This window comes from Cyclopterus lumpus, chromosome 8 (genome assembly GCF_009769545.1).
Source record: "Cyclopterus lumpus isolate fCycLum1 chromosome 8, fCycLum1.pri, whole genome shotgun sequence".
NCBI classification, from domain to species: domain Eukaryota; kingdom Metazoa; phylum Chordata; class Actinopteri; order Perciformes; family Cyclopteridae; genus Cyclopterus; species Cyclopterus lumpus.
Window position 1 is genome coordinate 16,866,402 of NC_046973.1, and position 25,483 is coordinate 16,891,884.

Below are 25,483 nucleotides of genomic sequence, written 5' to 3' on the forward strand. Positions count from 1 at the left end.
TGAGTGATAATGCTGCTCTGTGTCTCACGGATGTATAAATATGCAACTGCTTGCTGCACGCAAACAAAACACTTTTTTCAAATGTTGACATGTTTCAAATGTTATTTGTTAAATTAATTTTTTTCTAAATCAAAATGTTGCTTCAATGTTCGGTCTGCCTTGATTGAAATGTTGAGTAAACTCTGAATCCTGAAAAGTCTAAAAATGCTGCAGTGAGCCGATTAAATACCACCTTGTATTAGTTTTTTTTTTTTTTAACTGTAAGTACCTCAGGATGTTCAAATCTTCACATTTCCAAATAAACCCAACAGATGCTGCATAAGACGAAATAGTACTTTAGTAATATCAACAATATAACAATGGTAAAGTATAACTTGATGGAAAATCTGTTCGTTGGTTTGCATTCAAAGATGATGCAAATTATTAACCTTGAACTTCACTCATAATCACTGACTTTCATCTAGACTCCGTTCATCAGTCGACCATCATACATATTTAAACACTCCAAGATGAGAGTGATTTTAAGGATATCACTGTCAGCATGGGTTGTCACCATGGATGATATTAAAAGGAGCAGGGACATCAAAAATGCACTCACTGACCTTTTTTGCATTACTCTACTGTCTGCATTTCAATTATGCGCGGCTTTCTGAATTAATTGGTTCATTAGCAAATGCAATTAGGAGTGGGGGCAGTGAGGCCTGACTGTGATGTGCTCTTAGACGTATACACAGCCAGCTTCACTTCTGAATACATCTCTCATGATCATCTGAACGGCTGGTCTGAGACTGGTTTGAACAATTCAGCCATTATTATTTTAAGAATTTGTATTATTTTAATGCCATTAGAGGTGATAATGAACAAACAACAACAAGATTGAGGTCATTTTTCCTTTATAAACATTAGTCAAATAAACACTAAATGAAAAAAAGGCACTAACAAAAGTAAGCGACCTTTAGTTACCATTTCTTTGAAATATCCCAAAACGTGCTGTAACATGTGCTTGATGGTGCAATTAAGTATTTCCTCAAGTACTATACTAAACTAGTATTAAACGTGTATATAAGATAAAATACACATTGTGGAAAGTGTGGCACTTCACTAAAGGATCTGATTAAACTATCTTCTTTTAGAATCTGAGAAAGCCACGTTAAGGCTTTTGCTGTGGCTTTCTTGTCCCTCCATTTTACACCTTTCACGCCAAACTTTGCAGATTGAAACACAAGGAAGGAATTGTTGCCCATCACAACTATGAAATAGCACAATACAAATGGGGGTGAATTGTACAATATATTTTTTATAAATAACTCAATATCTGTTTTTTTCAGGTTTCCTGAAACAACATTGTTTGAATTCCATTAATAGCAAAAAAAAATAATGTGAATAATTTTTTTGTAATCGTCTCTCTTTCTCTCTCTCTCTCTCTCTTTCGGACGCGTCCGCCTGCAGGACCCAGAATCCTCTGCGCCGAGGCAAGATGGAAGAACCCAGCAGCTGCGGGAGAACAATGTTGTGGCTTTAGACATTGAAACGAACAGCTGAGGGTGAACTACACGAGCCAAAATAGCAGGTCATGGTCCTGCAGCGGTAAGAGAAATTCACAACGTCCAACTCTGGGGCCAGAGGCGGTCGCCGCCGCGGTGAAACTCCTCGCACGAGACGGACAACAAAGCGCGGCGCACTCGCGTCAACGTTACCGCTAGTTAGCTGCTAAGTTAGCCGTCTCGGCTAGCCCCGGACGAGCATCATTGTTCGCCGGAGTTGTGTGGGCCGGTTGTTATGGGTCATGCTCGCGCTGTCTCTCTATCGCCTCCAGCCGGCTCCCTGTCCAGGAGACGACCTCAACGACTTGGTGAAAACGGGTCAGAACAAGTACAAACAATTAGTCGCGTTTGTCTTATTTCTCAGGCGCTAAAGCAGCCGTTCGTCCTTGGATCATTTCTCCTGACGTTAAGTGTGCCTTGTGTGACGCCAGTGTGCAGGGATATATCTGCGACTAATTCTTTAATTTAAACTCATCAGAAAGTACAAAACTAACTTTATTCACGCGTCTAAAAAGGCTCCGACTTTCCACACGCTTTATATCTGTTTTTTTCCTGCTCGCAATGGCTCGTCTATTGGCGTTAATCAGGCGCAGGGCTGCTGCTGTTATTGCATGGCCATATTAATTATTGCCTGATCCTGCATCACAAAGAAGAAGGGCCCCACAAGAGTGGTTAGCCAAATGGTTAGCTTGGTAGCTCACGTTAATTGCATAGCAGTAGCGAACAAGCTTGCTAGTTTAATTTTAATTTTTAATAAATTAACGCAGACCAAGGGTCCTCTCAACACACGTTTTATCTACTTTTAACACATTTGAGAAAGCTGAAGTCGTCCCGAGTGGTTTAAGTCTTGTTTCGTGTGTTACAAGTTGGCTTTGTGTTAGCTGAGCAGGTTATTGCTGCTAGCTCACCATCAGAGCTGAAGGCATTTGGCAGCAGTCAGATAGCACTCATGATCTGGATGTGTCGTACACGGAGCGACCAAAGACCGCTGTCGAGAATTCAATTATCTAGTGTACATTATAGTGTAACTTCTGTGAGAAAAATCCGGAAAATGTGAAATTATACTTCAAAGAGACACCTTTCCAAAAATGGACAAACTTTATAAATTGTATTCATTATAGCTAATCACGTTTAATTCGGAACGTATAACACTCCCTGTCAACACCTTTTCAAATATCTGCATTCAACATCACGCTCAAAGCGATTACAAAATATGCATTTGTTTATGCAGCAACTATGTAATTACACCAGTCTTTCTAATGCAGGCAGTGCACTCTCATTGGCAGTTAAGCTGATGCAAATAGGATGACTGGGTCAGACAGGCCCATCAAACAGATTAACACTACTTCAATCCTCTCATTCCTCATCTCATGTTGTGTCTAGCATTGCAGCCAGTGACCTTTTTGCCCTGTAAAACACTGTACAAACACACTGTAATCAACCAGAGATAATTGTGTACACTATACCCCCAGTTTTGTCTGTTTCGCTTGTTCCTACTTGTCATGGTGCCAGACTGCAGCCCTTTTCTTGACCCATAAACCTTCGGTTTTAATCCGAGTAAGCGCCCAGTTGTTAGATCAGCGGCCATGGCACTGATTCCTGAAGACTGAGCTTAACCAACTCTGTAATTGTTATCTGTCTATTATTTGAGCGTATCATCACAGATTGATGGCTCGTTACGGGTCCTAAAACTGACTTATTACTGTTTTAATGTTGACTTCTACTTTTCTTTTTTTACCCTCACAGGATGACACTGATTGCCAACCCATAGTTTTCCTGCCCGTCAGCATCCATCATGAACATCATTCAAGACAAACTAGGCAATGAATACTTGCGCTCCAACGGGAGCATGGATTCCAATTTTGGCTCTGGCATGATAATGTTCAGCCACCTCCCTCCGGTGACCAGCTTCACCCGGCTGGCCGCCCACTCTGTTATGCAGGACCTTCCACCTCAAGAAGTGATCTTGAAGAAGGAGCGGGACTCGCCTGACTGCAGCATGGGTTACCAGGGTGGCCGCATGGGGTGTGCGGGGCTAGGAGACTATGTTCACACCATGGGTATCAAGCAGGAAAAGCTGTCGGAGCACGATTATCGCCTGCCGGTTTACCCCGGAGGGCTGGGGAAGAGCACTGAGCTGCTGGAGGTGACAGTCAGCAACAACCAGAGCCTGCTGGTGCATGACCTCAACATGGGCAATGTAAGTACAACTGATTGGAAGATGACTGTGCTGGAGTTTAGAGCTGAAAATAAATAATCAATTAAGTCGATTAATCAATTGACAGAAAATAAATCGCCAGATATCTTTCTAATTCATTTATCAAAGAAAGTTTATGGGTTGTCTGATAAAATTACTGGCATATTTTCCTTTGGCTGAGAATAAACTACTAGACTATTATGTTATGTTCATGACCATACTGACGTCCAAATAGATGAGAGTATTTTGAACAGGCTGCTCTCAGTTATGTTGTGGAAATGTCTTGATATAGGCCTGTTATAGGCTTTTCCTATTTAATTGAATAATTGTAGGTAAATTTGTCTCACAAACAGCCCTACTGTGTTTTGAAGCAGCTGATATTTCAAAAGCCAAAATAGGAGGAGGAGCTTGTGAGCGGATGGGTTTAGGGGAGGAGCATGTGTGAAACAGTTTATGGTGACATAAATCTACCCACGGCTTTAGATGCAAAATATAAATGAGCCCCCCCGCTCCCCTCCCTCTGTTTCTCTTTCTGGGTAGAAGGGTGATGTCATCCAGCCTAAGCATGAATGAAAACGTCCTGGCAAGGACACAGCTGTCTTGATTGAGCTTACACTTGATTTCAGACGTCTTTTGTGCTCATTCAAATAGAAATGCACACAACCACACACTTCTAACAATAGCCAGGCATCCGAGGTCATCAGGGCTCTAGACGAAAGTTTGTTGTAAAACTAAATTAATTATTGTTTTCATTGTGCAAGATTTGATTAAAAAAAATTGAGCGCTCAAGGACATTTTTATGTTCAGGATATTATTTCAACGCATATATTGTTCAGTCTGGCTCATGATTATAATTTTTTTTCTTGGAAGAGCTATGTTGATGAAATAAGCCCACCAGTCCATATATTTAGTCGTGGTCCCAAATTGTTGCACTTGTTCTCACACTGATTCTTCTTTTTGTGAGTAAGTAGCAGATTTTTCTTTCTCCAGTTTTTATCCTAAACATTGAGCCGATTTTGAAACGGCAGGTGGGCCCACATTTCCCCAGTCAGTCTCCATATGGCGTTGATATGCTGCATGTTCACTAGAAAGAAAGGATAGAGCGAGTAAACAGAAAAGATAAAGGGGGAATCAGGAGCCCATTTTCATCCTTCTGGAAGGAATACCCCCACAGCTTGTTTAATGAAGAGTTATACTTCTCAATGATTAGTTTAGTATGTAAGGTGTGCAGTTTCTATTCATTTGTTTAGAAATGGGGGATAAAAGACTAATATTGAGCCTTGCATTTACGGCATCATTTTGCCCACGAAAACCACATCTTGCACTATGAGTTTCCAACAAAAAAATCACTAGACATTGTCCAAGTGCTTTCTTTGTTTGAATGAGGAACAAACATTGGATTTATTTGAATGATGGTTTTAAGACTGAAGGCCCCTTAACCTTCAATCAAGTAATTTCCGTGTCGTGGCTCACTCTCACGGCCCTCTCCCTTTGTCATATTCACAGCTGCCGAGTCAGTTAGGAAAGGAGCCCACTGGGAGAAAAGGCCGAAGGTCAAATGGTGATGGACAGGAGGGTAAACCAAGAAAGAAGAGAAACGAGGCAAAGGTTTGTCATTCATTTATTTATCCGTGAATGTTCTCGTATTTTGCCATTTTAAGTCTAACGCCAAAGAACCACCAGAATTGTGGATAAGCGAATACTTACGCAGACAAAGAACAGAATATTAATGTGTTTGTTTAATATTCAAAATGAACACAAATACATTCTTGCTTTTGGTCCAACAATATCAAAGTAAGGAGCCTTTCCCATATAATAATGTTATGTCACAAAGAAATGTGTACTTGTCTGTCAATAATTAACTTATCCTTTGAATGGATTGGTAAAAATATAGAAGACAGCTGACTGAATCTGACCCCTGTGTTTCTCTGCTATTGTTCCAAAGCAATCAATGATGCTGGATGCAGATGGAGGCAGCCTGTCGCCGGGAACAAAGCCTCACATCTGTGAGCACTGCGCTGCATCCTTCAGAAGCTCCTATCACTTACGCAGACACGTTCTCATACACACAGGTATTGAAGCGTCCGCATGTCTCCGATGATGCATGCGTTTTGTTGATAGCACACAAAGAAAACGTTAATGTCATTATTATGCCATCTGAAGAAACCTTTTTTCTTTAGGTAGTTCTCAGTGTACTTGATAAGAGTTCTGAAGTAAATGCAGCTTTTTGCATCATATTTAGGTTGTAATGACCCCTTGCCTCTAGCATTACAGACTTTCAGGACTTTTCCTTAAAATCGCTGCCCTGTTTTTTTTGCTGCGTGATAGGATAACAGCATGAGAGGCTGCACACTGTAACAGAGTCTTGTCAAAATGACATTACTGCGATGGAAACTGAGGGCAGCACGACCTGCATTAGCGCAGCTCCTTTTTGTTCACGGCTCCGACGCTCTCAGCTCGGAGTGTCTGAAAGTCGGCAAATTCAGCAAAATGACTGCTGGTACAACCGCCTCTCTTCTTGTCCATGGTTTTCATATCACAGAAGATGAACACAGGCATTCAAACCTGAGTCTTAAATCTAAAACATGAAGCTATTGTTGGCTGTTGCGGGAGGAGAGTATGGGGCAGTTGCTCTCAGGTGAGCTGTAATTGAATTGCTCAGAGAAGGAAATAATAAATAGCTCATTGTAGTTAAGGAATTTCGAAGAAGAAAACCAATGATGGTAATGTTTACAGTTGGAAACAAAGCAACCTTTAAACAAGTAGCTACATATTTGAAACTTGGTGACTACCTGTAAAACTGCTTTATAATGACTTTTTGTTTATTTCATCTCATCTTTTCCCATTTGCATAATGTTTAGCTGTGACACAATGACATGCAACACATACTGCTTTTGGTGAAGTGCTCGGATTGCATTACATTGTACAAGTGCTTGGGTTGTTTTACGAATAAGTGAACCGTTCTACAGAAGGTTAATGACGTGCGCATGCAACATTGTAACCGTATGAATGTCTGTGGTTTTGTTTCAGGTGAAAGACCCTTCAGATGCAATCAGTGCAACATGAGTTTCATTCAGAAATACCTTCTCCAGCGACACGAGAAAATCCACAGTGGTGAGTGTTTAAAGACAGCCATCCGTATCGCATCAGATTTTAATTTGTGAGTAATTGTGTGCGCCTAATGAGAAATAACCTTGAGCATTGCTGTTTGCAGGAGAGAAGCCATTCAGCTGTGACCAGTGTAACATGCGTTTCATTCAGAAGTACCACATGGAGAGGCATAAGAGGACTCACAGCGGAGAGAAGCCGTACAGATGTGAGACCTGCCAACAGGTCAGTGAGCTGCTTCGTATCCTGATCTAATGTGATACTCGATATATCAAAAAATAAAAAAATGACATTTTGTGTTATTCCCTTTCAGTATTTTTCTAGGACAGACCGACTGCTCAAGCACAAGCGAACCTGTGGAGAAGCCATAAAGAAGGGGCTGGATCCTGGGATGATGGACCTGGGTTGTGTAGACATGGGACATGGCAGCTATGGAATCACTCAGGGAAATGTTGGGAGTACTGGGAGAAAGAGGGGACGGTCCAAAAATTCTGGAGAGGGAGGGGAGCGCAAGAAGAAGAAGGGGGATGGAGGAGGGTTTAGGGTACCGCATATGCATGGGGCTGTACCTGAAGGCTACAGCATCCATGATTACTCAATGGAGAATCAAACGGTATCGTCCTCTACTGAGCCAGGACCCAGCATGCAGCAGGGCCACCACGGCCGGGCCCCAAAGATGGCATTCAAGAAGGCTAATCGTAAGAGCCTGGATAAAGTGGTTCTGACACAGGGCAAAGCAGGCCCGTTGGAGCAGAGCGACGGCATGGACAGTCTCGGCCTCATGCATGGTAACGGGGCCAAAGTGGGGCCCACCAGCAGCAACTACGACGACGCCATGCAGTTCCTCAAGAAACGGCGCTACCTTAACGCAGCAAACAATGCAAACTCATCAGGGCCGCTGGTGGCAGGAGGAACCGGCAGTGAGTACGATGTTGGCCTTGGTCACTTGTCTTCCCAGCAATCTGTCATTCAGGGTGTCGTCTCCAGTGTGATGGACAGTGACGTACCTCTGAACCTCGACAAGTCCGGGATCCCTGATGAGGTGTTGCAGAGCCTCCTCGACCACTACACCCAGAAACCTGACGGCTCGCACCACGACGTCCACTTTGACATCAGTGACCACCACGTGGAGCTGCACCACGCCTCGGCAGACTGCTCCGACATCGGCCACAACGGCGACACCTCCGGTCCATCTGGAGACAAGACGGTCATGATGCACGAATACTCTCGCTTCCTGCTGCAGGCTTTGGAGCGCACCAGCCACAGTGCCAGCTTCCCCCTGGGCCTCGGGCCTCCCGCCTCAGGACCATTCACCAGTTCCCACCCTGGAAATCCCCTCTACGCTGACAAGAACATTTACACTACGTCCCCAATGGAGTGTGGGTTTGGCCAGTCGGTGGCCTCGCCTTCGTTGCCCTCCTCTGTGCCAAAGTCTCACTTTGCAATGCTGACGGGATCCTCACCACAGCACAGCTTCCACCTGAGCGGCCTTGAGGCCTCCACACACCAGCAGCTCACCCCTTCTCAGGAGCTCACCGACCAGATGGAGAAGCAACACTCCTCCACTCCCCCTTCCTCGTACCAGATTAGCCCATCTGACCTGAGCACCCAGAAGGACCAAGCGCCGATCAAGAATGGTACGGTGGTCTACCCGCTGGCCTCCTCACAGGATTTAGCCTCTCTGGACTCTTCCAAGCCTTCCTACCAGATAGAAAACTTTGCCCAGGCCTTTGGCTCCCAATTCAAGTCAGATGGCCGTGGCCTGTCTTATGTCACTGACTCTAGCGGGGAGGTGGATCACAGGATACGGACTCCTGTGTCTGAATTCTCAGGGTATAGTAGTTTGTTATCTGATGTCAATGAGTCAGTAAGTACAGGTTCCAAAACTACAACAAGCCAAAGCTACAGATGAGAGCCTGAGAGTGAGAGAACACTTGTTAAATTGGATGTTCTCATTTTTATTTTTTAGTGCTCCTATTTTATTATTATTATTATTATTATTATTATTATTATTGTTATTTTTCTAAGTGACATCGTTGTAATTATACTGATCCTGTTTTTTGTGCCCACTCCTCTCCCCACAATAAGCCCACAGGGCTTCCTGCAAATGCAATTTTTTTTAAAGTATCTGTTATTTTTAAGTTAAATATGTATTGACTGTTTGTTCTTGTCATTTTAGTGGCATTAGGTCTGGTCATAAATCATGAACTGAAAGTACTTTTTAAATAAGTGTAGCTACGGTGTTTGAGCAATCAACTTTACAATTGTAAAATAAGTATGAAAATAACGATGATGGCAGGGAATAGCCCAGAGTTGAAATAGCAAAAAAAAAAAAAAAGTTATCTGTTGTCTGTTACAAGGTTTAAAGTATTACTCAGGAAAAAGTGGAAAAGGAGAAGCCTACGAGGTGCGGTGAGCGCTCTTTTCAGAAGTTTAAGTTTGTGACTTCAAAGAGGATTTTTCTTATGTTTTATTACGTGTTGAATGAGTGTGACATAAACAGACTGCTGCCAGCTCACTTGAGCACTGAAAACACTTTCTACTTGGCTATATAGAGATTATGGTACTTTCGTGTCAATGTGAAACTCATGTTTTCTTCAATAAGGGCCATATATATATATATATATATATCTATATATATTTATAAGAATATATATTAATGTAAAATAACAGATTTAAGCCTTCTGGGGAACTGCCAGTTGAAGTCGAGGAAGACTGAGGGCTGGTTTGGGGTAAATGTGATGTTATGGCTTTTCTTTGGCCAATAGAGGTTGCTGTTGGTTCAGCGATAGAACGGCCTTCCCCTCGTCCGGCCCTCTGCTTCTTCCTCAGTTCTCTTTTCTTTTTTCTTTTTTTTCTTTAAAAGAATCCAGTTAGCACTTTGAGCCGTTTTTTCTTACATTGCGTAAAGTACCCTGTCGGATCAAGGAAGCTCAAACATCAGGAATGGACTGGCTTTTTGACAGACGTGTCGTCGTTCGGGCATATGCAGATGGGGTCTCTGGGTTGAACATATTCTGGGTGTATGATGTGGATACCCTTCGTTTGGGTAGCATGGTTTATATGGGGACGGTGGGAGGGGCGGGTTGATAAGCGAGAGTGGGACTTTTCATTAACGTTTTCTCTTTCTCCTTACTTTGAGGGAGGGTTTAGATTGGGAGGGAGGGAGGGACGGCGGGCTTTTAAAATACAGAACATTGAATTGGGATAATGTAAATGTAATTCAAACCTCTAGATTTAGTTTTGACTGGTTACCCAACTTAGAAGCGTTGCTTTCTTATTGAATTTGATGACAAATGTGTTAGTGATCGAGTATTTTCTTCAGCTGTTGCTGAGAGGCAGCCATATGCATACTGAGCAAAAAGGTGGCTGACCAAAAATGTGTATGCGTTTAGATATTTTACGTATGCTGGCAGTACCAAGCATATTTGTCCTGTTAGAAATTGGGTGCCTATTCCTGAGAAGTGCAGGCTGCAAGATATTGTCTAGTAAATGTAAATGTAATTTCTTGCTGATTTTTAAATGTATTTATGTAAAAAAAAAAAAAAAAAAAAAAAAAAATTGTAAAGACAACAATAAGTACGCAGTCTTCCAGAGCTACAACTGGCCTTGAGTGCTAGAAAGGATATCACTCTGCTGAATGAGTCTTTAAACCCCTTTATGCCCCCGATGGCCTGTTTTAAGCAATCATGAAACATGGCAGAGTGAATGCAATGCTGTAATATCTTAAATATGTTGCCATGCGGAACAACGGCCGAGGCGTTAAAAAAATGATTTGCCTCGCATATACCTCATATCACAGTAATCCAGGATAAAAGAGTGAAGGTTTGATGTATGTGGCAGAGATGCTGTTGTATGTATAACCATTCTTTTTCTGTGAGACTAGTTTTGTGTACATGACATTTATGTGACCCACTAAGACTTTGTTGCTTCAGGGTTCCTGTAAAAGTCTTATGCCAGCCAGTGTTCAGTCTCTTCAGTTCGACCTCCTCTCCTCTACATCTAATTCGCCATATTGTTTCAATATGCTTATTGTTTACAAAAAAATGTACAAAACACTACATCTCACTCCACTGAAATCTGACCCCTGTATACATTTTATTTTACTATATTTCTTCCCCCCCCCCCCCCCCTTTTTTTTAAAAATTGTTATCACCGCCAAATTTTGTAGCTGATGATATCTTCCATTTTTATGTTCTTCCAGCTTCTTGTGACACGTTTCACAAGACTGTACTTGTCCAATGAATTTAAAAACTGATTAGGGAGAAAACAAATAAAAAATACTGTTATCAAGAGCCTGTTTTTGTCCTTTTTTTTATGCAGGAAGTGGTGTAAAAGATGTTTGATGCATGAGTCAAATGCATGTTTATGTGTGGGGATGCTATTGGTTGTGGGCTGCGCGTCGCCGCCGTCGTCCTTTTGCTTGTAAGTGTTTGGAAGAACATAAGAGGCTTACTGAAGCTTAATGTGGCTGGTTCTATTCCACCACTGGGTGGCGTTGGTGCACATAAGACTGTTCAAATATGCTGCCTTTTTGCAGGTGTGGCTATGATAATTGATCAGGATAACATGGACTTTAGCTTCAGAATATGTTTCCATTGTGCTCATTCTGGGTTGAAAAGAAATATAGCCCCCCCCCCCCCCCACACACACACACACACACACATGCCTTTCTATGATTTTAAGAGCGCACAAATTAGATCGTCCTGCTTCTTTTTTTTTTTTAAAGATTAATACAATGAATGTTAGTGGTTGTGTAAACAAAAGTTATGTAAGCAAACCACTGGGGAAATAGGTGAATGCATATATTATTAATTTGTGCTGATGTCAGTAAATTATTCCGACAGTACCACTGCTTATTAAATCACAAATCGAGAGAAGAAAATGCAAAGGGAGTAGAAAGCAGCCATCCTACAGTGGCCTAGATACATTAAGATATTCTCAGACCGTGTTTGATAAAATATAGATGTGATTTAAGTGACTAAATGTTACAAGAAGCCTCCAAAATATCAGAACCCACTACCCAAAGAGCAACCAGCACTCCAACTTTGTGTTATTATTTCATTTCCATTGTATAATCTGTGTGTGCGGGTAATTAGACTGCTTCCTGAAATCAAAAAGAGAAGTAACTTGCCCTCCCGTCACCACGGAAATGACCTGCATGTGTGTTTTGCTCTCGGACATGAATTTGCTAATCTTTTCATACTTTATGTACTTTTTTACACACCCTAACCCTGCGTGATTCAGTGCCAATGTTAAGTTAATAAATTACTCCATTTTCTATTCTTCTAAATTTAGAACTTTCTGTGCATCATCATGAGTCGGTATCGAGAAGTGTATTGTACTCGTTGACTGGAAAATGAGAAATCGGGCCATAAAAGTTAAAGCAAGAACAATGCAGGTGTGACGCGATTTTATGAAGTAACCAAGGAGTTGTGTTGCTCAGTATGTGGGCAGTAAAACAGCAGAGCTGAATTCTTTAAGTGGTATTTTAGGGTTAACACAGACGCTGAATTAACTCTACGAGGCCAGCCAAACTATTAGCTCGGTAGTGAGCTTTCTGTGGCCCTCTGACTCGATTTGTCTCTCTCTTTCCAGAGAAGGTGACGTGAATGATGTTCTTATCTTCAAAGCTGGCTCCATATTGGGCTGTGTACACAGTGAGATAGTGAATGGGGAACAACGGCAATAAAAATGAGGAGTGACTTTTAATGATGCTGTAAGTAAGATTAATTAAATAAAGGATGCAAATTCATTTATTTCACGATTGTTTGGATCTAGGGATAACAGTGTACAGTATTTATATATATACACATGTATATACATGTATACATGTATATATAGAGCCAGTCTTTGGTTTGTCCCTTCTGGGCCACTGTAGAAACATGGCAGGTGCAACATGACGGATTTAGATATCAACGGCTCAAGTTTAAGGTAACCAAAACACAACAATTCCTAGTTTCAAGTGATTATCAACAAATGAAAACATAGTTATGAATATTAAATTCAATCTCTGCCAAAAAAAATCCCCCTTAATCTGACACACTGCTCCTTTAACTAATGTTAATGTTATACAATTGTTCTTGCTCTTTGGTGCAAAAAAGTACAATTTTTTTATATCATGAATGCAATCTCCAATATTAAGCATGCCAAACCTTTCCTTCAGAATCCAGTCCTGAAATAAGACACCCTTGTGTCGACACTTAAATGAATCTTGGTGATCCACACAAGGTATCAAAAGATGTTGCAAAGTCCTCGAGAATTTGCAAGAGATAAGAGTGAGGTGTATGTGTTTATACACTGCTGGACATATGTCTCATATGAAGGTGTGCACAGCCATAAAAGCTCTGCTATGGCAACATGCAGAATGTGAAAGCATAGTGATTGAATTTGACTGGAAAATGTTTCATATGAATACATTGAATAAGTATCTAAGTAAAGTATTATCTCAAATCTACCCCTGAGTTAAACAATAACCTAATCTGTCATACATACAGGCTCGAGAGGAACAATTCTTCCTTAAAAATTGGCCAAGTTCTCTCATATTAACTTTTAAAATATGTAATGCAATGTAAGTACTTTACTTAATTAATAGTGACGGTTCGCTAACGCTGCACATATAGATAGTAGATCAAAATATATTTGGAACAATGTGCCTACGAATTTTCAGGTTCCGATAGAGCTGCAAAGTAATCCGTCGACATGAATGATGATGAATAATAGATGTTAATAATAGACCTCTCCTGCTATTATCATTGCTATTGCTAGTTGCATTGCAATTAGTATTGCTATACCATCATTGCTTTTATTATCATTGTTAATCTACTATGTCCTTGCTGTTAATTCTGGTGGTTGTAACTTTTTGTGTTTGCTTTTGTTCAACAATATCCAGTTTTATCATCCACAATTAAGCAAATGTAAAAGCAGTTGTGTAATAACACCGTGCAGTAATAAACAGTGACAATGCCCTCATGCATCCAGTTTCCAAAGAATGATTCTTCCTTGAAAAGTAGTCACTGATTGTTTAGTTTGTATAATTCACTGGCACATACAACACAACGAAAGGTGCCAAGACGGATCATAGATACTTGTTTATCAAGGCATTATGACTTTAATCAACAGTTATAGTTCTGTTCTTGAAGCAGGAGTTGATGAGGACTTGACATGTGTATATATATATGCTCAGATATGATCAGGTTACGCAATTTCAGACTCGGTGTTGACCCGGGATCTTTGACCACAGCTATTCTTTAATCATTAAAAGCTGGCACAGGTTGGGAATGCTTGTGACTAAGATCTGGTGATGATATTAATTGTTGATATATTAGCAATGACGCAAATGAACAGCATGGCCATTCTGATGCGATATCGTAACCTGATGGACATTGGCCTTCCCCACCTAAAAGATGTCAGTACATTTTTCTCATTCTTTGCCACATTATATATGATTTAAAACATGTTACTTGAAGTAGATCAACTTGTATTAAATAAAGTTGACCTGCATTTTTGGGTCCCTCTTTTGTTCTTAGGACATGAATGTAAGCCATAGCCATAATTGACATTACGGACTCCTACATGGTAACTAATGGGAGTGCTCTTCATAAATATCTAAAAGAAGTGTTCTACAATATGCCAAAGATATGTCATCAGCAAAGAGGACAGCTGCATTATTTGGACTTTTTGAACAAAGGTAAATTATTGTTTGTAAAAAGACAACGTTGGCCCCTTGTTTGGTTATGATGTTACAGTTTTAGACCTTCATAATGTGAGATTCCACTGAGTGTGTGTTATGTTGATGGACTGTCAGTGCCACAAACAGTGGTGGAAAAATGAAAAAATGCCAGCAAATAAAACCCCAAACTGCATTATCTAGTCTAAGTCTGAAAAAAGTTTGTTTATTGGGATGAACTAAAGTTTTAAGCAGCTCAAGCGGAACAAATAACAACAGTCTGTCAGCAAGGGGATGTTTTCTTTGTATGATTGTCTCATAGGTCACATGGACGTTGGAACAGAATACGTTTTAAAGAGCTGTTCTTGAATTTCCTTACAATGCCTATTAAACCTGAAACACAAGAGGCCATTAAGAAGTCCTCGGTAATCACATGAGGACAAGCGATGACATTGTCGAGGGTTCATTATGTTTTCATTCTGAATGAATTTGTCCTCTTGTGCTTACATTTTTTGGACAGAAAGAGGCCATCAGAAAAAGAAAAGAAAAAAAGCCTTAGAAGAGATGTTGAATGCATATTTAAAGAAATATTGAAAATCAAGTCAAGTAGACCCACGCGTGTTGTCTTCAACACTTCAAAACGGTTGGATCCTGCAGAGGACAATAACATTCAAAGTAAATTAATTCCAAAATGTGTAGATGACTTTCACCTTGATGTGCAGAGGAGTATTAATATTTTAACTTCACAAGCATTCTGTTTCAGTTAGTTCATGGCAACCTCTTTCTGGTTATGGTTTGGAATGTCATATACTTTCTCAAAATCTAGCCTATTGGATGGATCAACAGAGACATTTGTACAGACATTCATGGTTCCCATATGGTGAAGCCTCATGACAGTGGCGTGATCACCTTTTAATAGTGTCAAGAGGTTGACATTTGGAAGTGTGGAAACAATTTGATATATTGCCATGAACCTTGGTGTACACATTTAGGCCCCCTCAATTGTAATAACTTTTGAGCCACCATCTGGTTAAAATGAAATGTGTCCAATACCTTGGTTTATCACTAAATGAAACCAATGACATCGCCCTTAGCTTTTGTTTTAGCTTGCTGTATTTGTGTTCAATGCTAATTAGCAAATGTTAGCACGTTGTCACACCAGATGTTGAACATAAAACATGTTTGAGTATCAGATATAGACGATAAATCATGTAGTTATTGGGCTGTTAGTTCATTTTAAAACATGTTCGCATGCGGACATTTAGCTGTGCCAAAGTTATATATTATTAAGTCATATGCTGTTTGTTCACAATTATTTTAAAGGGCATATTGCTGTGATACATATACTATCATGTAATATTAATGCTAGTTGCTAACCCTGACCAACTGCCCCTGGGCAAGGCACATAGCCTACTTTGTTCACTCTAAAATACTCTAAATAAATAAATAAAAAAGGCATTTCCTGTACAGTAGTTTACTTCTTGTTGGTGACGGGGTCACGGACTGGTTTATGGCTGGAGGCAGAGCCGTGCAGCTCCAGTCTCAGTAACGATGAGTGACAGGACAGCCGGCCAATCAGAGGAGGGACTAAAGCTTTTAATGCTGTCGGGGGCTGAAGCCTCCAGTCTGAGCCACCTGTAGCAGCGAGTCCACCCCGGAGCAAACCCGTCTGTACGGCACCATTATCTTCACCGTTATCCCGGCCGAACACGGCGGTTCTCCACCGTCTGCTCCTTCAAACACGAGCCGTTTGACAACCGAAGAACGGAAAGATGTTTCCCTGCAGTTATCTACCTTTCGTGTGTCTCCTGGCCGCTGTTGTCCAAGGTGAGTGAAGTTTACCTCCACACTGATAGAAAATTGTCAACGGGGTAAGTTATTTATATTGATATGGCACACATTTCCTATTGATTTGGAGTATAAATTCAGCCCTGGATATACATTTTCATATGACTTTTTCACTAGTTTAACTGCATTCATCCCACATGTAATAATACAGCGTGGCCAGTGGTCCTTTCTACATTATAGTAAAAGTTCTTCAGTCAAAGGTCTGCTTAGGATAAGTAAAAGTACAGATGTATGATCAGCAAAATATAGTATAACAGTGTTTTTTTTCATTTTAGTTATTATTATATTTATCAAACATTAATTCACATTCTTTAATGTGTAAGGATATTTCTGGTGTGGTTGTTCACGGCGGAGCTAATTATTTTATGGAAAGTCTGGTAGTTTCTGGCCTCATCATATCTGCTCATTTTTTGTGAGTTTTAGAATGCCTCTTGAATCATGGCCCATGGTTATTATAAACCATTTACATTTTCAGAAGGGCAAATTAGACCCATTTTAATTAGCAACTAATATCCCAAATATTTTATTTTATTTCCTTCTCAGCCAAAAATCTACCTCTGCCAAATAATGTATTTGCAGGTTCATCTATTACAATGTATACAGTTTATTACAAATGAAAACAATCTTAGCGCTTATATTTTGACAATATGCACATATACACGCAGTATAGTGTTGATTTCTGGCGTTTTTTTTGTTTATTTGACAAGATATATTCATAGTAATACAACACATCCGACTTATTCAGTAATAGAGCGAAACAGTATCTGGACTCATTATCATTGTTTGCTCCTTTGTTTACAAAATCCATCAAAACTTTTATCAAGACAAACACAGGTCTGGCAATAACGTACACTTAAGGAAGATAAGGAGTAAATACCTAGAAAAGTGAATCACATGAACAAATAAGTGTTACATTTGTTTCAGAAAGCCGACAAGGTAACACGTTTCACAGACACCCAATAAAGTGCATGGTTGTGTGACAGTTCAGGTGGTGAAGGAATTCAAGAGTAACCCATAAAAAAAAAATTACCCACATTCCGTTAGGGCATAGCAGCCATTGTTTAGCCTTTGCTTTAATTGCAGGAAGATTTTGCTTCAAGTTCTTGAAGCAAAATGCACATTTTCTTTTTTTTCTCCCGACACATTCATGGAGGTTTCCCCCCCCAAATAGTCTTGAACTCTGACTCATTGCCCCTTTGGTGTGACTCAAAGCTCTCTGTGAGTAAACAGATGCCAGCGAGGACTCATCGGTCAAACCACAGCCGGCTCCCTGAAGTGAAGCACACTCCACACACAAAGTTTACTCTCCGTGTGCATGAGCTGACCCCCTCGACAGCGTGGTGATGCTGCCCTGAGGAATTTTGATGAGCTCTCCACTCTACAGACTCCCTAAGCTTAGGATTGCAGTCAAATCCATTGGTCATCCTTTTCTTTTCTGTTATTATTTTGGTACCACTATGAAGAGCATCTCTGTGTTTTATGATCCCATCTTTGAATATTGAGATTCAGTCACTGGCATGTGCCCGGAGCCTCGCTGCAAGCCTGCAGGCCATTTGTGAGGTTCCCTTCCTTGTGATGAGGGAGACTGGGGAGGCGATGGGCGCTCCAGTGTTGGGCAGCTTGACTGAGTGCGTCTGAAGTAGCAGTAAAGACGTCCAGATGAAAAGACCTCCTGAGGGTGGTGATCCTCCTCCTCCTCCTCCTCCTCCTCCTCTGGCGCCACATTTTCTTGTGCCCTCTGTAAGAAATCTTTCCAGGGAGTGTAGCAGAGCATGTTTAACGCGTCCCCCTCCTCTCTGCTACTGTGTATCATGTGTCACGTTCTGCTGGTTTGTCATCGTTAGGTCATTGTTAGAGCAGGCCAAGTCTGCTCTGGAGTTAACGGGCGGTTCTAGGAATGTGATGGGACACAGACTCACGTAGAGCGGCATTTAAGGATTACATCTTTACGATCGATGACTCATTATTGTCCCCATTAATGACCTCTAACAAAAGGACATGGCAATGTCCTTAGTTTGCGTGTCTTGTATGACTAATACTTTTTACAGTGGAAAAACTGCAAATCGTCCCACTTGAGAGGCTTGAACCGAAAGAATATTTGCCATTTTGGCTTGAAAACCGAAAACAATCATTTGAACATCAACAATAGGTGACGCTAAAAGGTTCTGCCGACCAACTAATCGACGAATTGACACATTGTCGAGGCTCACATACTTTACCAACCCTGGTTTTTCAGCGATTATTCTACATCAGTTGGAGAAGTTGAAGACGAGCTCAGTATTCAGTAAACACCGGTGTTGTTTTTGGTATCACATAGTTCCTCCTCTCCTGGTTTCTGTTTATAATTGATACTTGATCTCAACCTTCCTCATTTGACGCCCCCTCGCACCTGCTGGCACGGCATCGTCTTTACTTCCAACTCACACTTGTTGCTGTTTCTTCCCTTTCTTTTCTCCCTCTGTGTGTCCCCCCCCCCCCCCCCCCCCCCGCGTCCCTGCTGCATCCTGTTGGATTAGACCTTCTCCGGGGCAGTACATCTCACTCTGTAATTGTAAAGCATGTGCCGGCGGAGCTTTAATTGGATATGATATGTGCAGAGGCCCTGCGAGTGAGCCCTGCTCCAGAGAGCCATCTGTTACTTCCGAGTTACCGCGTAAGAGCTCTGTTTGCTCGGAGACAGGACGCTAATTTCTTCCTTGTCCTATTGAAGACTCAAGCTTGAACTGGAGACTGTCTTCAGAAAGCTGAAAGCAGCGTTACAAAAACCTCATGGTACACAAAACCGATACAATCGTGGCTCTCTTCAGGATGCCAAGATTCACCGTGCGTGTGTGTTTCAGGCATCGAGCATGTCTCGTCAGCAGCAAGGAGGAGCTGGCCTTCCAAGATGGAGTTTGTCCAGATGAGACAGAGAGCAAAGTCTTAGCACGAAAATAAATATTTAGGCCCACAACAGCTGGCTTTGATTATTGGTCACAAGGCCTCCCCTTATTTCGTATCCTTTTCTACCCCCAACATTTGACTGTAGTTACTAGTACTTGAGTATGTTCATTAACTGCTACTTTATACTTCTATACTGCTGCTTTATTAAGCTTTTATGTCACATGGTCCATAACATGACAGAAAATCCCCATATCCCAAAGCCCGAGGTGTCACGATCAAATGTCTTTTTTTTATTAGATCAATATTCCCAAACCTACAGATATTCAATTTACTATCACATAAGACAAAGGAATTAAAAAATAAAAATAAAATCCCACCAATTGATCAAAAACTGTCATTGTCCTGACTTTGCATAGTCATACTGAAAGAAACCCCCACATCGCACCAGTTATATACACAGAGGATACACTGTATGAGGCATCAGTGTGTCCTCTGACCAGAACTGTTGACACAAGACACCCACCAGGATTATAGACTGTTGGTTGATAAAAAGAAAAAAAAGAAGCTTCCTCTTAGTCTTGTGAGGTCGCTCCTGGTGGCGCTTTGATGTGGCAGCCCTCGGGCCTGGTTTGCCCTCAAAGAAACTGACCTGTGTGTATCAGTTTGTGTACCATGAGGTTTTTGTAACGCAGGGATGGACACCTTTAAATACCAGCTCATAAAGCAGTGTGTAAGAAATGTTGACTCTCATTAGCTGGCAAAGGGACCCAAAGTGCGATAAGTAATTAGCTAAGAGCCCGAGTTCTGCATGCCTCCAGCATTTTTGCCTTTAATCAGCTTGTTTCAGATGTCATGGTGAATGATTTCTGACACACACACACACACACACACACACAGGTCAGCTCTCCACATGACTCGGCCTCCTAATGAGACGCAGCCTCAGGCTCTTCCTGACTGTTAGGTCACAACCTTTCAGTTCATCTCCTGCTCTGTGAGCATTTTTAAGGACGCACTTTCCCTTAATCGCAACGGTAAACTGGAAATATTCGCAAAATCGAGAACCAGGAGAACGTTCTTCCGCGGCTCTCTGAACTGCTCAGAAATAATCGGAGTGTGTCATTAATACAGATTTATTCTCGTGGGAGTGGCAGTGTGGACAGGAAGTTGAGGACATTGCGTTAGGGGAACTGGATCTGACAGTCAATTCGCGAGCAGGTATACTTCACAGGAGTGCCGTTGTCTCGCATGAATGGAAATCCCCTGAAGTGCAGCGCGGCACTGAAAACTCTCTCAGTCTCTGTTTGCGATTTGAAGTGAGACGAGGCTTTGACGTCTCCGTGGCAACAGATACACTCCCACACTGCACTTGTTTCAGTTCAGTGTCGAGAAACAGGGAGGTGGAGAGGTGCGTGGCAGCTCTTAAGACGTTTCAGTACAGTTATAGTTTGTCAAACCAAAATGGTTGGACCAAAAGGCTCAGTGGGCCTTCTTATCCACATCCTCCTGAAAACGTGCTCGCAGGCCGACCTTAGACCCACTTGTCACCCTGCCTGACCCAGTCGTCTCTTTTGTGTCTGCAGGGGATTATCCGGCTGTAGGTTAAATCCTCAGAGACAAAGCTTTCTGTTAGACGTGCAACGCAGAGTGTGTTCTTTTAATTGTATATTACACTAACTCACTGTTGGCATTGTTTCCCATTGAAGTCATTAACTTCTTCTTCAAATTTACACCCCCCAAAAAAAGGTGTCGGGCTTCTAAGATGTCAGTTAAGAAATGCTTTGGACTGCGGTAAACATACATTGTTGCAGTCTTTGGCATCATGGATGGTCTGTAAACGTGTCACAGTTGTTTCTATGCAATGTATTTATGGCTGAAATGTCCGTGTAAATGGAAATACAGAAGCAGCACTGAACTTTGAAGGTGGAAGCAAGCATCACAATCAAAATAGTGGAAGAAGAACCACTGTTTGTTCGCGTCAACCCATCCACACATTATCGTTGTTTGTTGTGATTTTCCTCTTGTCCATCACTTCCCCATGTCCATAAATACATTGTGTTTTTATGAGACCATACCATTTTTTTGGTATCTCTTTATCTGGATTATTTATGACTTTTTAGGTAGATATCAGAAATGCCTCACCATTTCAGAAGCTGTTAAATATCATATCATTGTCAAGGTCTCTCGGCTTGCAATATAAGACCATAATCAGACTATAATAATTACATGTGACGCTACATGGAAAACAATTTGCCTTTTGTAAGGTCAGTGTTATTGTAAATGACACTGTCATGCTAATTTAAGAATTTAGGGAACTTTAAAAATGTCATCACTCCCAGAAAAGCCCTATCATATTTGTTGCCACTGGAAAACAAAAGCCTTTCTTCCTCTCTGTTGAGCTCTACTTGTAATCGTCTCAGCTGTAGGTGGTAAGTAGTCGGTGATAAGAACGACAGTAGTTTCCTAATTGGGACTTTTCAGGTGGTATATAAATTGGATTTCATAACTCTTCACTCCTGCCAAGATATTTATCTCTACATTCGCTCGTGTCCAACGGAGACTGCTTTGATGTCATGGTGATCAAATCTGGCGTTGAGTGAGACCTCGCCGCAACAACCGTAGGTTAACCCTACGGTTACCGGATCAAGGTGCTCACCTTTTCGACAATCTGCTGAAGCGAGATATTCTCTGCGTCGGATCGGCCTACTTGCAGTCCTCTAAGTAGCTCACCGCTTGTGAGACGGAGAGCTCGCTAGAACAAGACTAAGAAGCTGCAGCCGTGCCCCACGGCTTTGTGAGGCCCGCACATTGGGGCGTAGTGGAGCCTCGCACGTCAGTGTTCACACTTCACGCATCACTAAACACAAAACACAAAGTACAGCTCAGAATGATGGGAACGTCATTCGTTTTTTCGCTAATCTGATAGCTATTATGTTTTCCGTGTTCGATTAACAAATGCGTCCGACGCGATTAGTTTTAGTCTATCATTAGTCAAGACACAAAGAGAGCGGCACTATGTACACTTTTCATTCCGACAATAATGTGGAGATGGTGATAAGAAAGTGGTTACTCTACAAACACACTCACACACACACACACACACACACGCACACACACAGCTGATAAGGCTCTTTGACAGAGTCCACACCAGTTAATGGTACTCTTTTGCTTATCAGCTGCCCCAGGGTTGATTGTGAGTTAAATACTGCATTTCTAAAATGTTCAGGGCTTTTCCTTCAGCTTGCAGATCCACCTGCTGGCTCTGACACTGGCATGGTGCGCAGACACTGCAGTGGAGCAAGTCACACACACCTGACTAATCGACGGGATGGAGTGTGTCTGCCCAGTTTCTATAAAGCAGCATTCTGTTAAGAATTTGAAAAAAATGGCTCAAATGTGAGGATACAAGCAGATAAAACGTTGGCCTTGGAGGTTTTATAGAATGTAGGCCATGCAACAAGGAGGTGAAAGACCTTCAACTCAGTCGTTCATGGAAACACACAAGGACTTGCAATTGATGCTCTACTAACATATAACAAAGTGCTAATCAAGACAAGGTAGACTGCATCTGATTGAAGAGGTTTTTCCATCAATCTTGAATCTCTCTGGTCCTCCAGTAAGATTAGTCCATTGCCCTTAAATCTTCGTCACAAATCGATGCGTGTTTCACAGCAATGATCTCACGCTTTAATACTTAACGTATAAACCCAGCCTTGCTTAACTCTGCCACTCCTTGCCTTTTATATCTGTCACCTGAGACTTTTTTATGTCTTTCCCACCTTTCAGCACTTCCTAATCTATCATTGTTGATCGCTTAATCCCTTATTCCACTCCCCAAATTTGATCAAGGTCATCGTATCCAATAAACTTTCCCGTCACAGGGCGTGCGGAGCCTGTGGTATTCCATCTCTAAATGAGTCTTGATTACCAAGCGATAAAGACATTATGTCATGCAGGTCCTCGTACACAGCAAAATAATCAAATCCTGTCCAGGATGTGATATTAATCTTGGTTTACTCACCATTTCCTCGTGCTTTTGAGGCAACTTACTGGAGGAAACTGTTTGTGCAAGGCGTCCACCGATCTGTGATATGTTCCCTCTCTTAACTGCGGGAAAAGGAACTTTGAATGTAATCGTTCAATACATACAGATGAGGACCTGAGGTAAACAGGCTCAGCCATTATAAAAGACCTCCTACTGTTTGAACCGCTCCACAAGCTGCTCTTCGGCTTCCTCTGTTCGCCCCATAAACACAAAGGGGAGAGTGGGAGCAGGCTAAATGGGAACAGGCCCACGTCACACTGAGCAAAAAGGAGGCAGCTCTTTCCTCTTAAGATGGTCAAATGGATTTTGGCAGCATTTGACTGATACAACTTGGTGCCGTAAACAGCCGCCACCCGCGGTAGTTCTTATCTGCTGAGTCGCAGCGTTTGTCAATTTTTCCACACTGAATGTCACATGTTTATTTAAGTCACAGCCTCCGTGATTGCAGCTGAAATTCTCCTGTCATCGTCGTGGACAGTGTGTAGGACCTTTTTGTTTTATGTTGGCAGCTGTTTGTTCCGGTAAAACGCAGATGATCTAATTTGATTCGGAGTTAATATTCAGAGCTTGTATTTGCTGTAAATACAAGCATATTGACATAGAAATATTTGTTTATAAATGCATTATTTCTCCTCAGTAATTGGGATGGATATATAATCCTATAAACTGTGATGTGGACATATGACAGTTTAAAGCTGCTCTAATCAATATTTATATTTGTAATAGTGGATCAAATGACTACTTGTTTATGACAAATGTAGCTTATTGTACTATTACTGCTACCATAGGTGCCTTCATTATCAATATTATTCTATTATATCCACTCCTGCTGTTATTATCCTCCTCTGTTTCTCTCTCTGAGGTTTGATTATTTATTGTATTGTTTTGACTTTAGGAATGACAACAACAGATATAACCCATACCAGCGATGGGGGAATGATGAACAAGACATCCACCACAAGTACATCGGTCACACACACCAGCAACGACACAACCACAAGTACACCGGTCACACACACCAGCAACGACACACCCACAAGTACACCGATCACACACACCAGCAACGACACACCCACAAGTACACCGGTCACACACACCAGCAACGACACAACCACAAGTACACCGGTCACACACACCAGCAACGACACACCCACAAGTACACCGGTCACACACACCAGCAACGACACAACCACAAGTACACCGATCACACACACCAGCAACGACACACCCACAAGTACACCGGTCACACACACCAGCAACGACACACCCACAAGTACACCGGTCACACACACCAGCAACGACACAACCACAAGTACATCGATCACACACACCAGCAACGACACACCCACAAGTACATCGGTCACACACACCAGCAACGACACACCCACAAGTACACCGATCACACACACCAGCAACGACACAACCACAAGTACACCGGTCACACACACCAGCAACGACACAACCACAAGTACACTGGTCACACACACCAGCAACGACACACCCACAAGTACACCGGTCACACACACCAGCAACGACACACCCACAAGTACACCGGTCACACACACCAGCAACGACACAACCACAAGTACACCGGTCACACACACCAGCAACGACACACCCACAAGTACATCGGTCACACACACCAGCAACGACACAACCACAAGTACACCGGTCACACACACCAGCAACAACACAACCACAAGTACACTGGTCACACACACCAGCAACGACACACCCACAAGTACACCGGTCACACACACCAGCAACGACACAACCACAAGTACATCGATCACACACACCAGCAACGACACACCCACAAGTACATCGGTCACACACACCAGCAACGACACACCCACAAGTACACCGATCACACACACCAGCAACGACACAACCACAAGTACACCGGTCACACACACCAGCAACGACACAACCACAAGTACACTGGTCACACACACCAGCAACGACACACCCACAAGTACACCGGTCACACACACCAGCAACGACACAACCACAAGTACACCGGTCACACACACCAGCAACGACACACCCACAAGTACATCGGTCACACACACCAGCAACGACACAACCACAAGTACACCGGTCACACACACCAGCAACGACACAACCACAAGTACACCAGTCACACACACCAGCAACGACACAACCACAAGTACATCGATCACACACACCAG

General features: G+C 42.1%; 1 protein-coding gene across 1 annotated transcript; it reads left to right on the top strand.

Moving 5' to 3' along the window:
- Positions 1–1,472: 1,472 nt before the first annotated feature.
- znf281a (zinc finger protein 281a) lies at positions 1,473–9,975 on the top strand. The gene is made up of 7 exons (XM_034540084.1): positions 1,473–1,587; positions 3,291–3,744; positions 5,248–5,349; positions 5,687–5,813; positions 6,772–6,855; positions 6,956–7,074; positions 7,163–9,975. Exons 2-7 carry the CDS (start codon positions 3,340–3,342, stop codon positions 8,759–8,761), a joined length of 2,436 nt encoding a protein of 811 aa, XP_034395975.1. The 5' UTR covers positions 1,473–1,587; positions 3,291–3,339; the 3' UTR covers positions 8,762–9,975.
- The last annotated feature ends 15,508 nt before the right edge of the window (positions 9,976–25,483 follow it).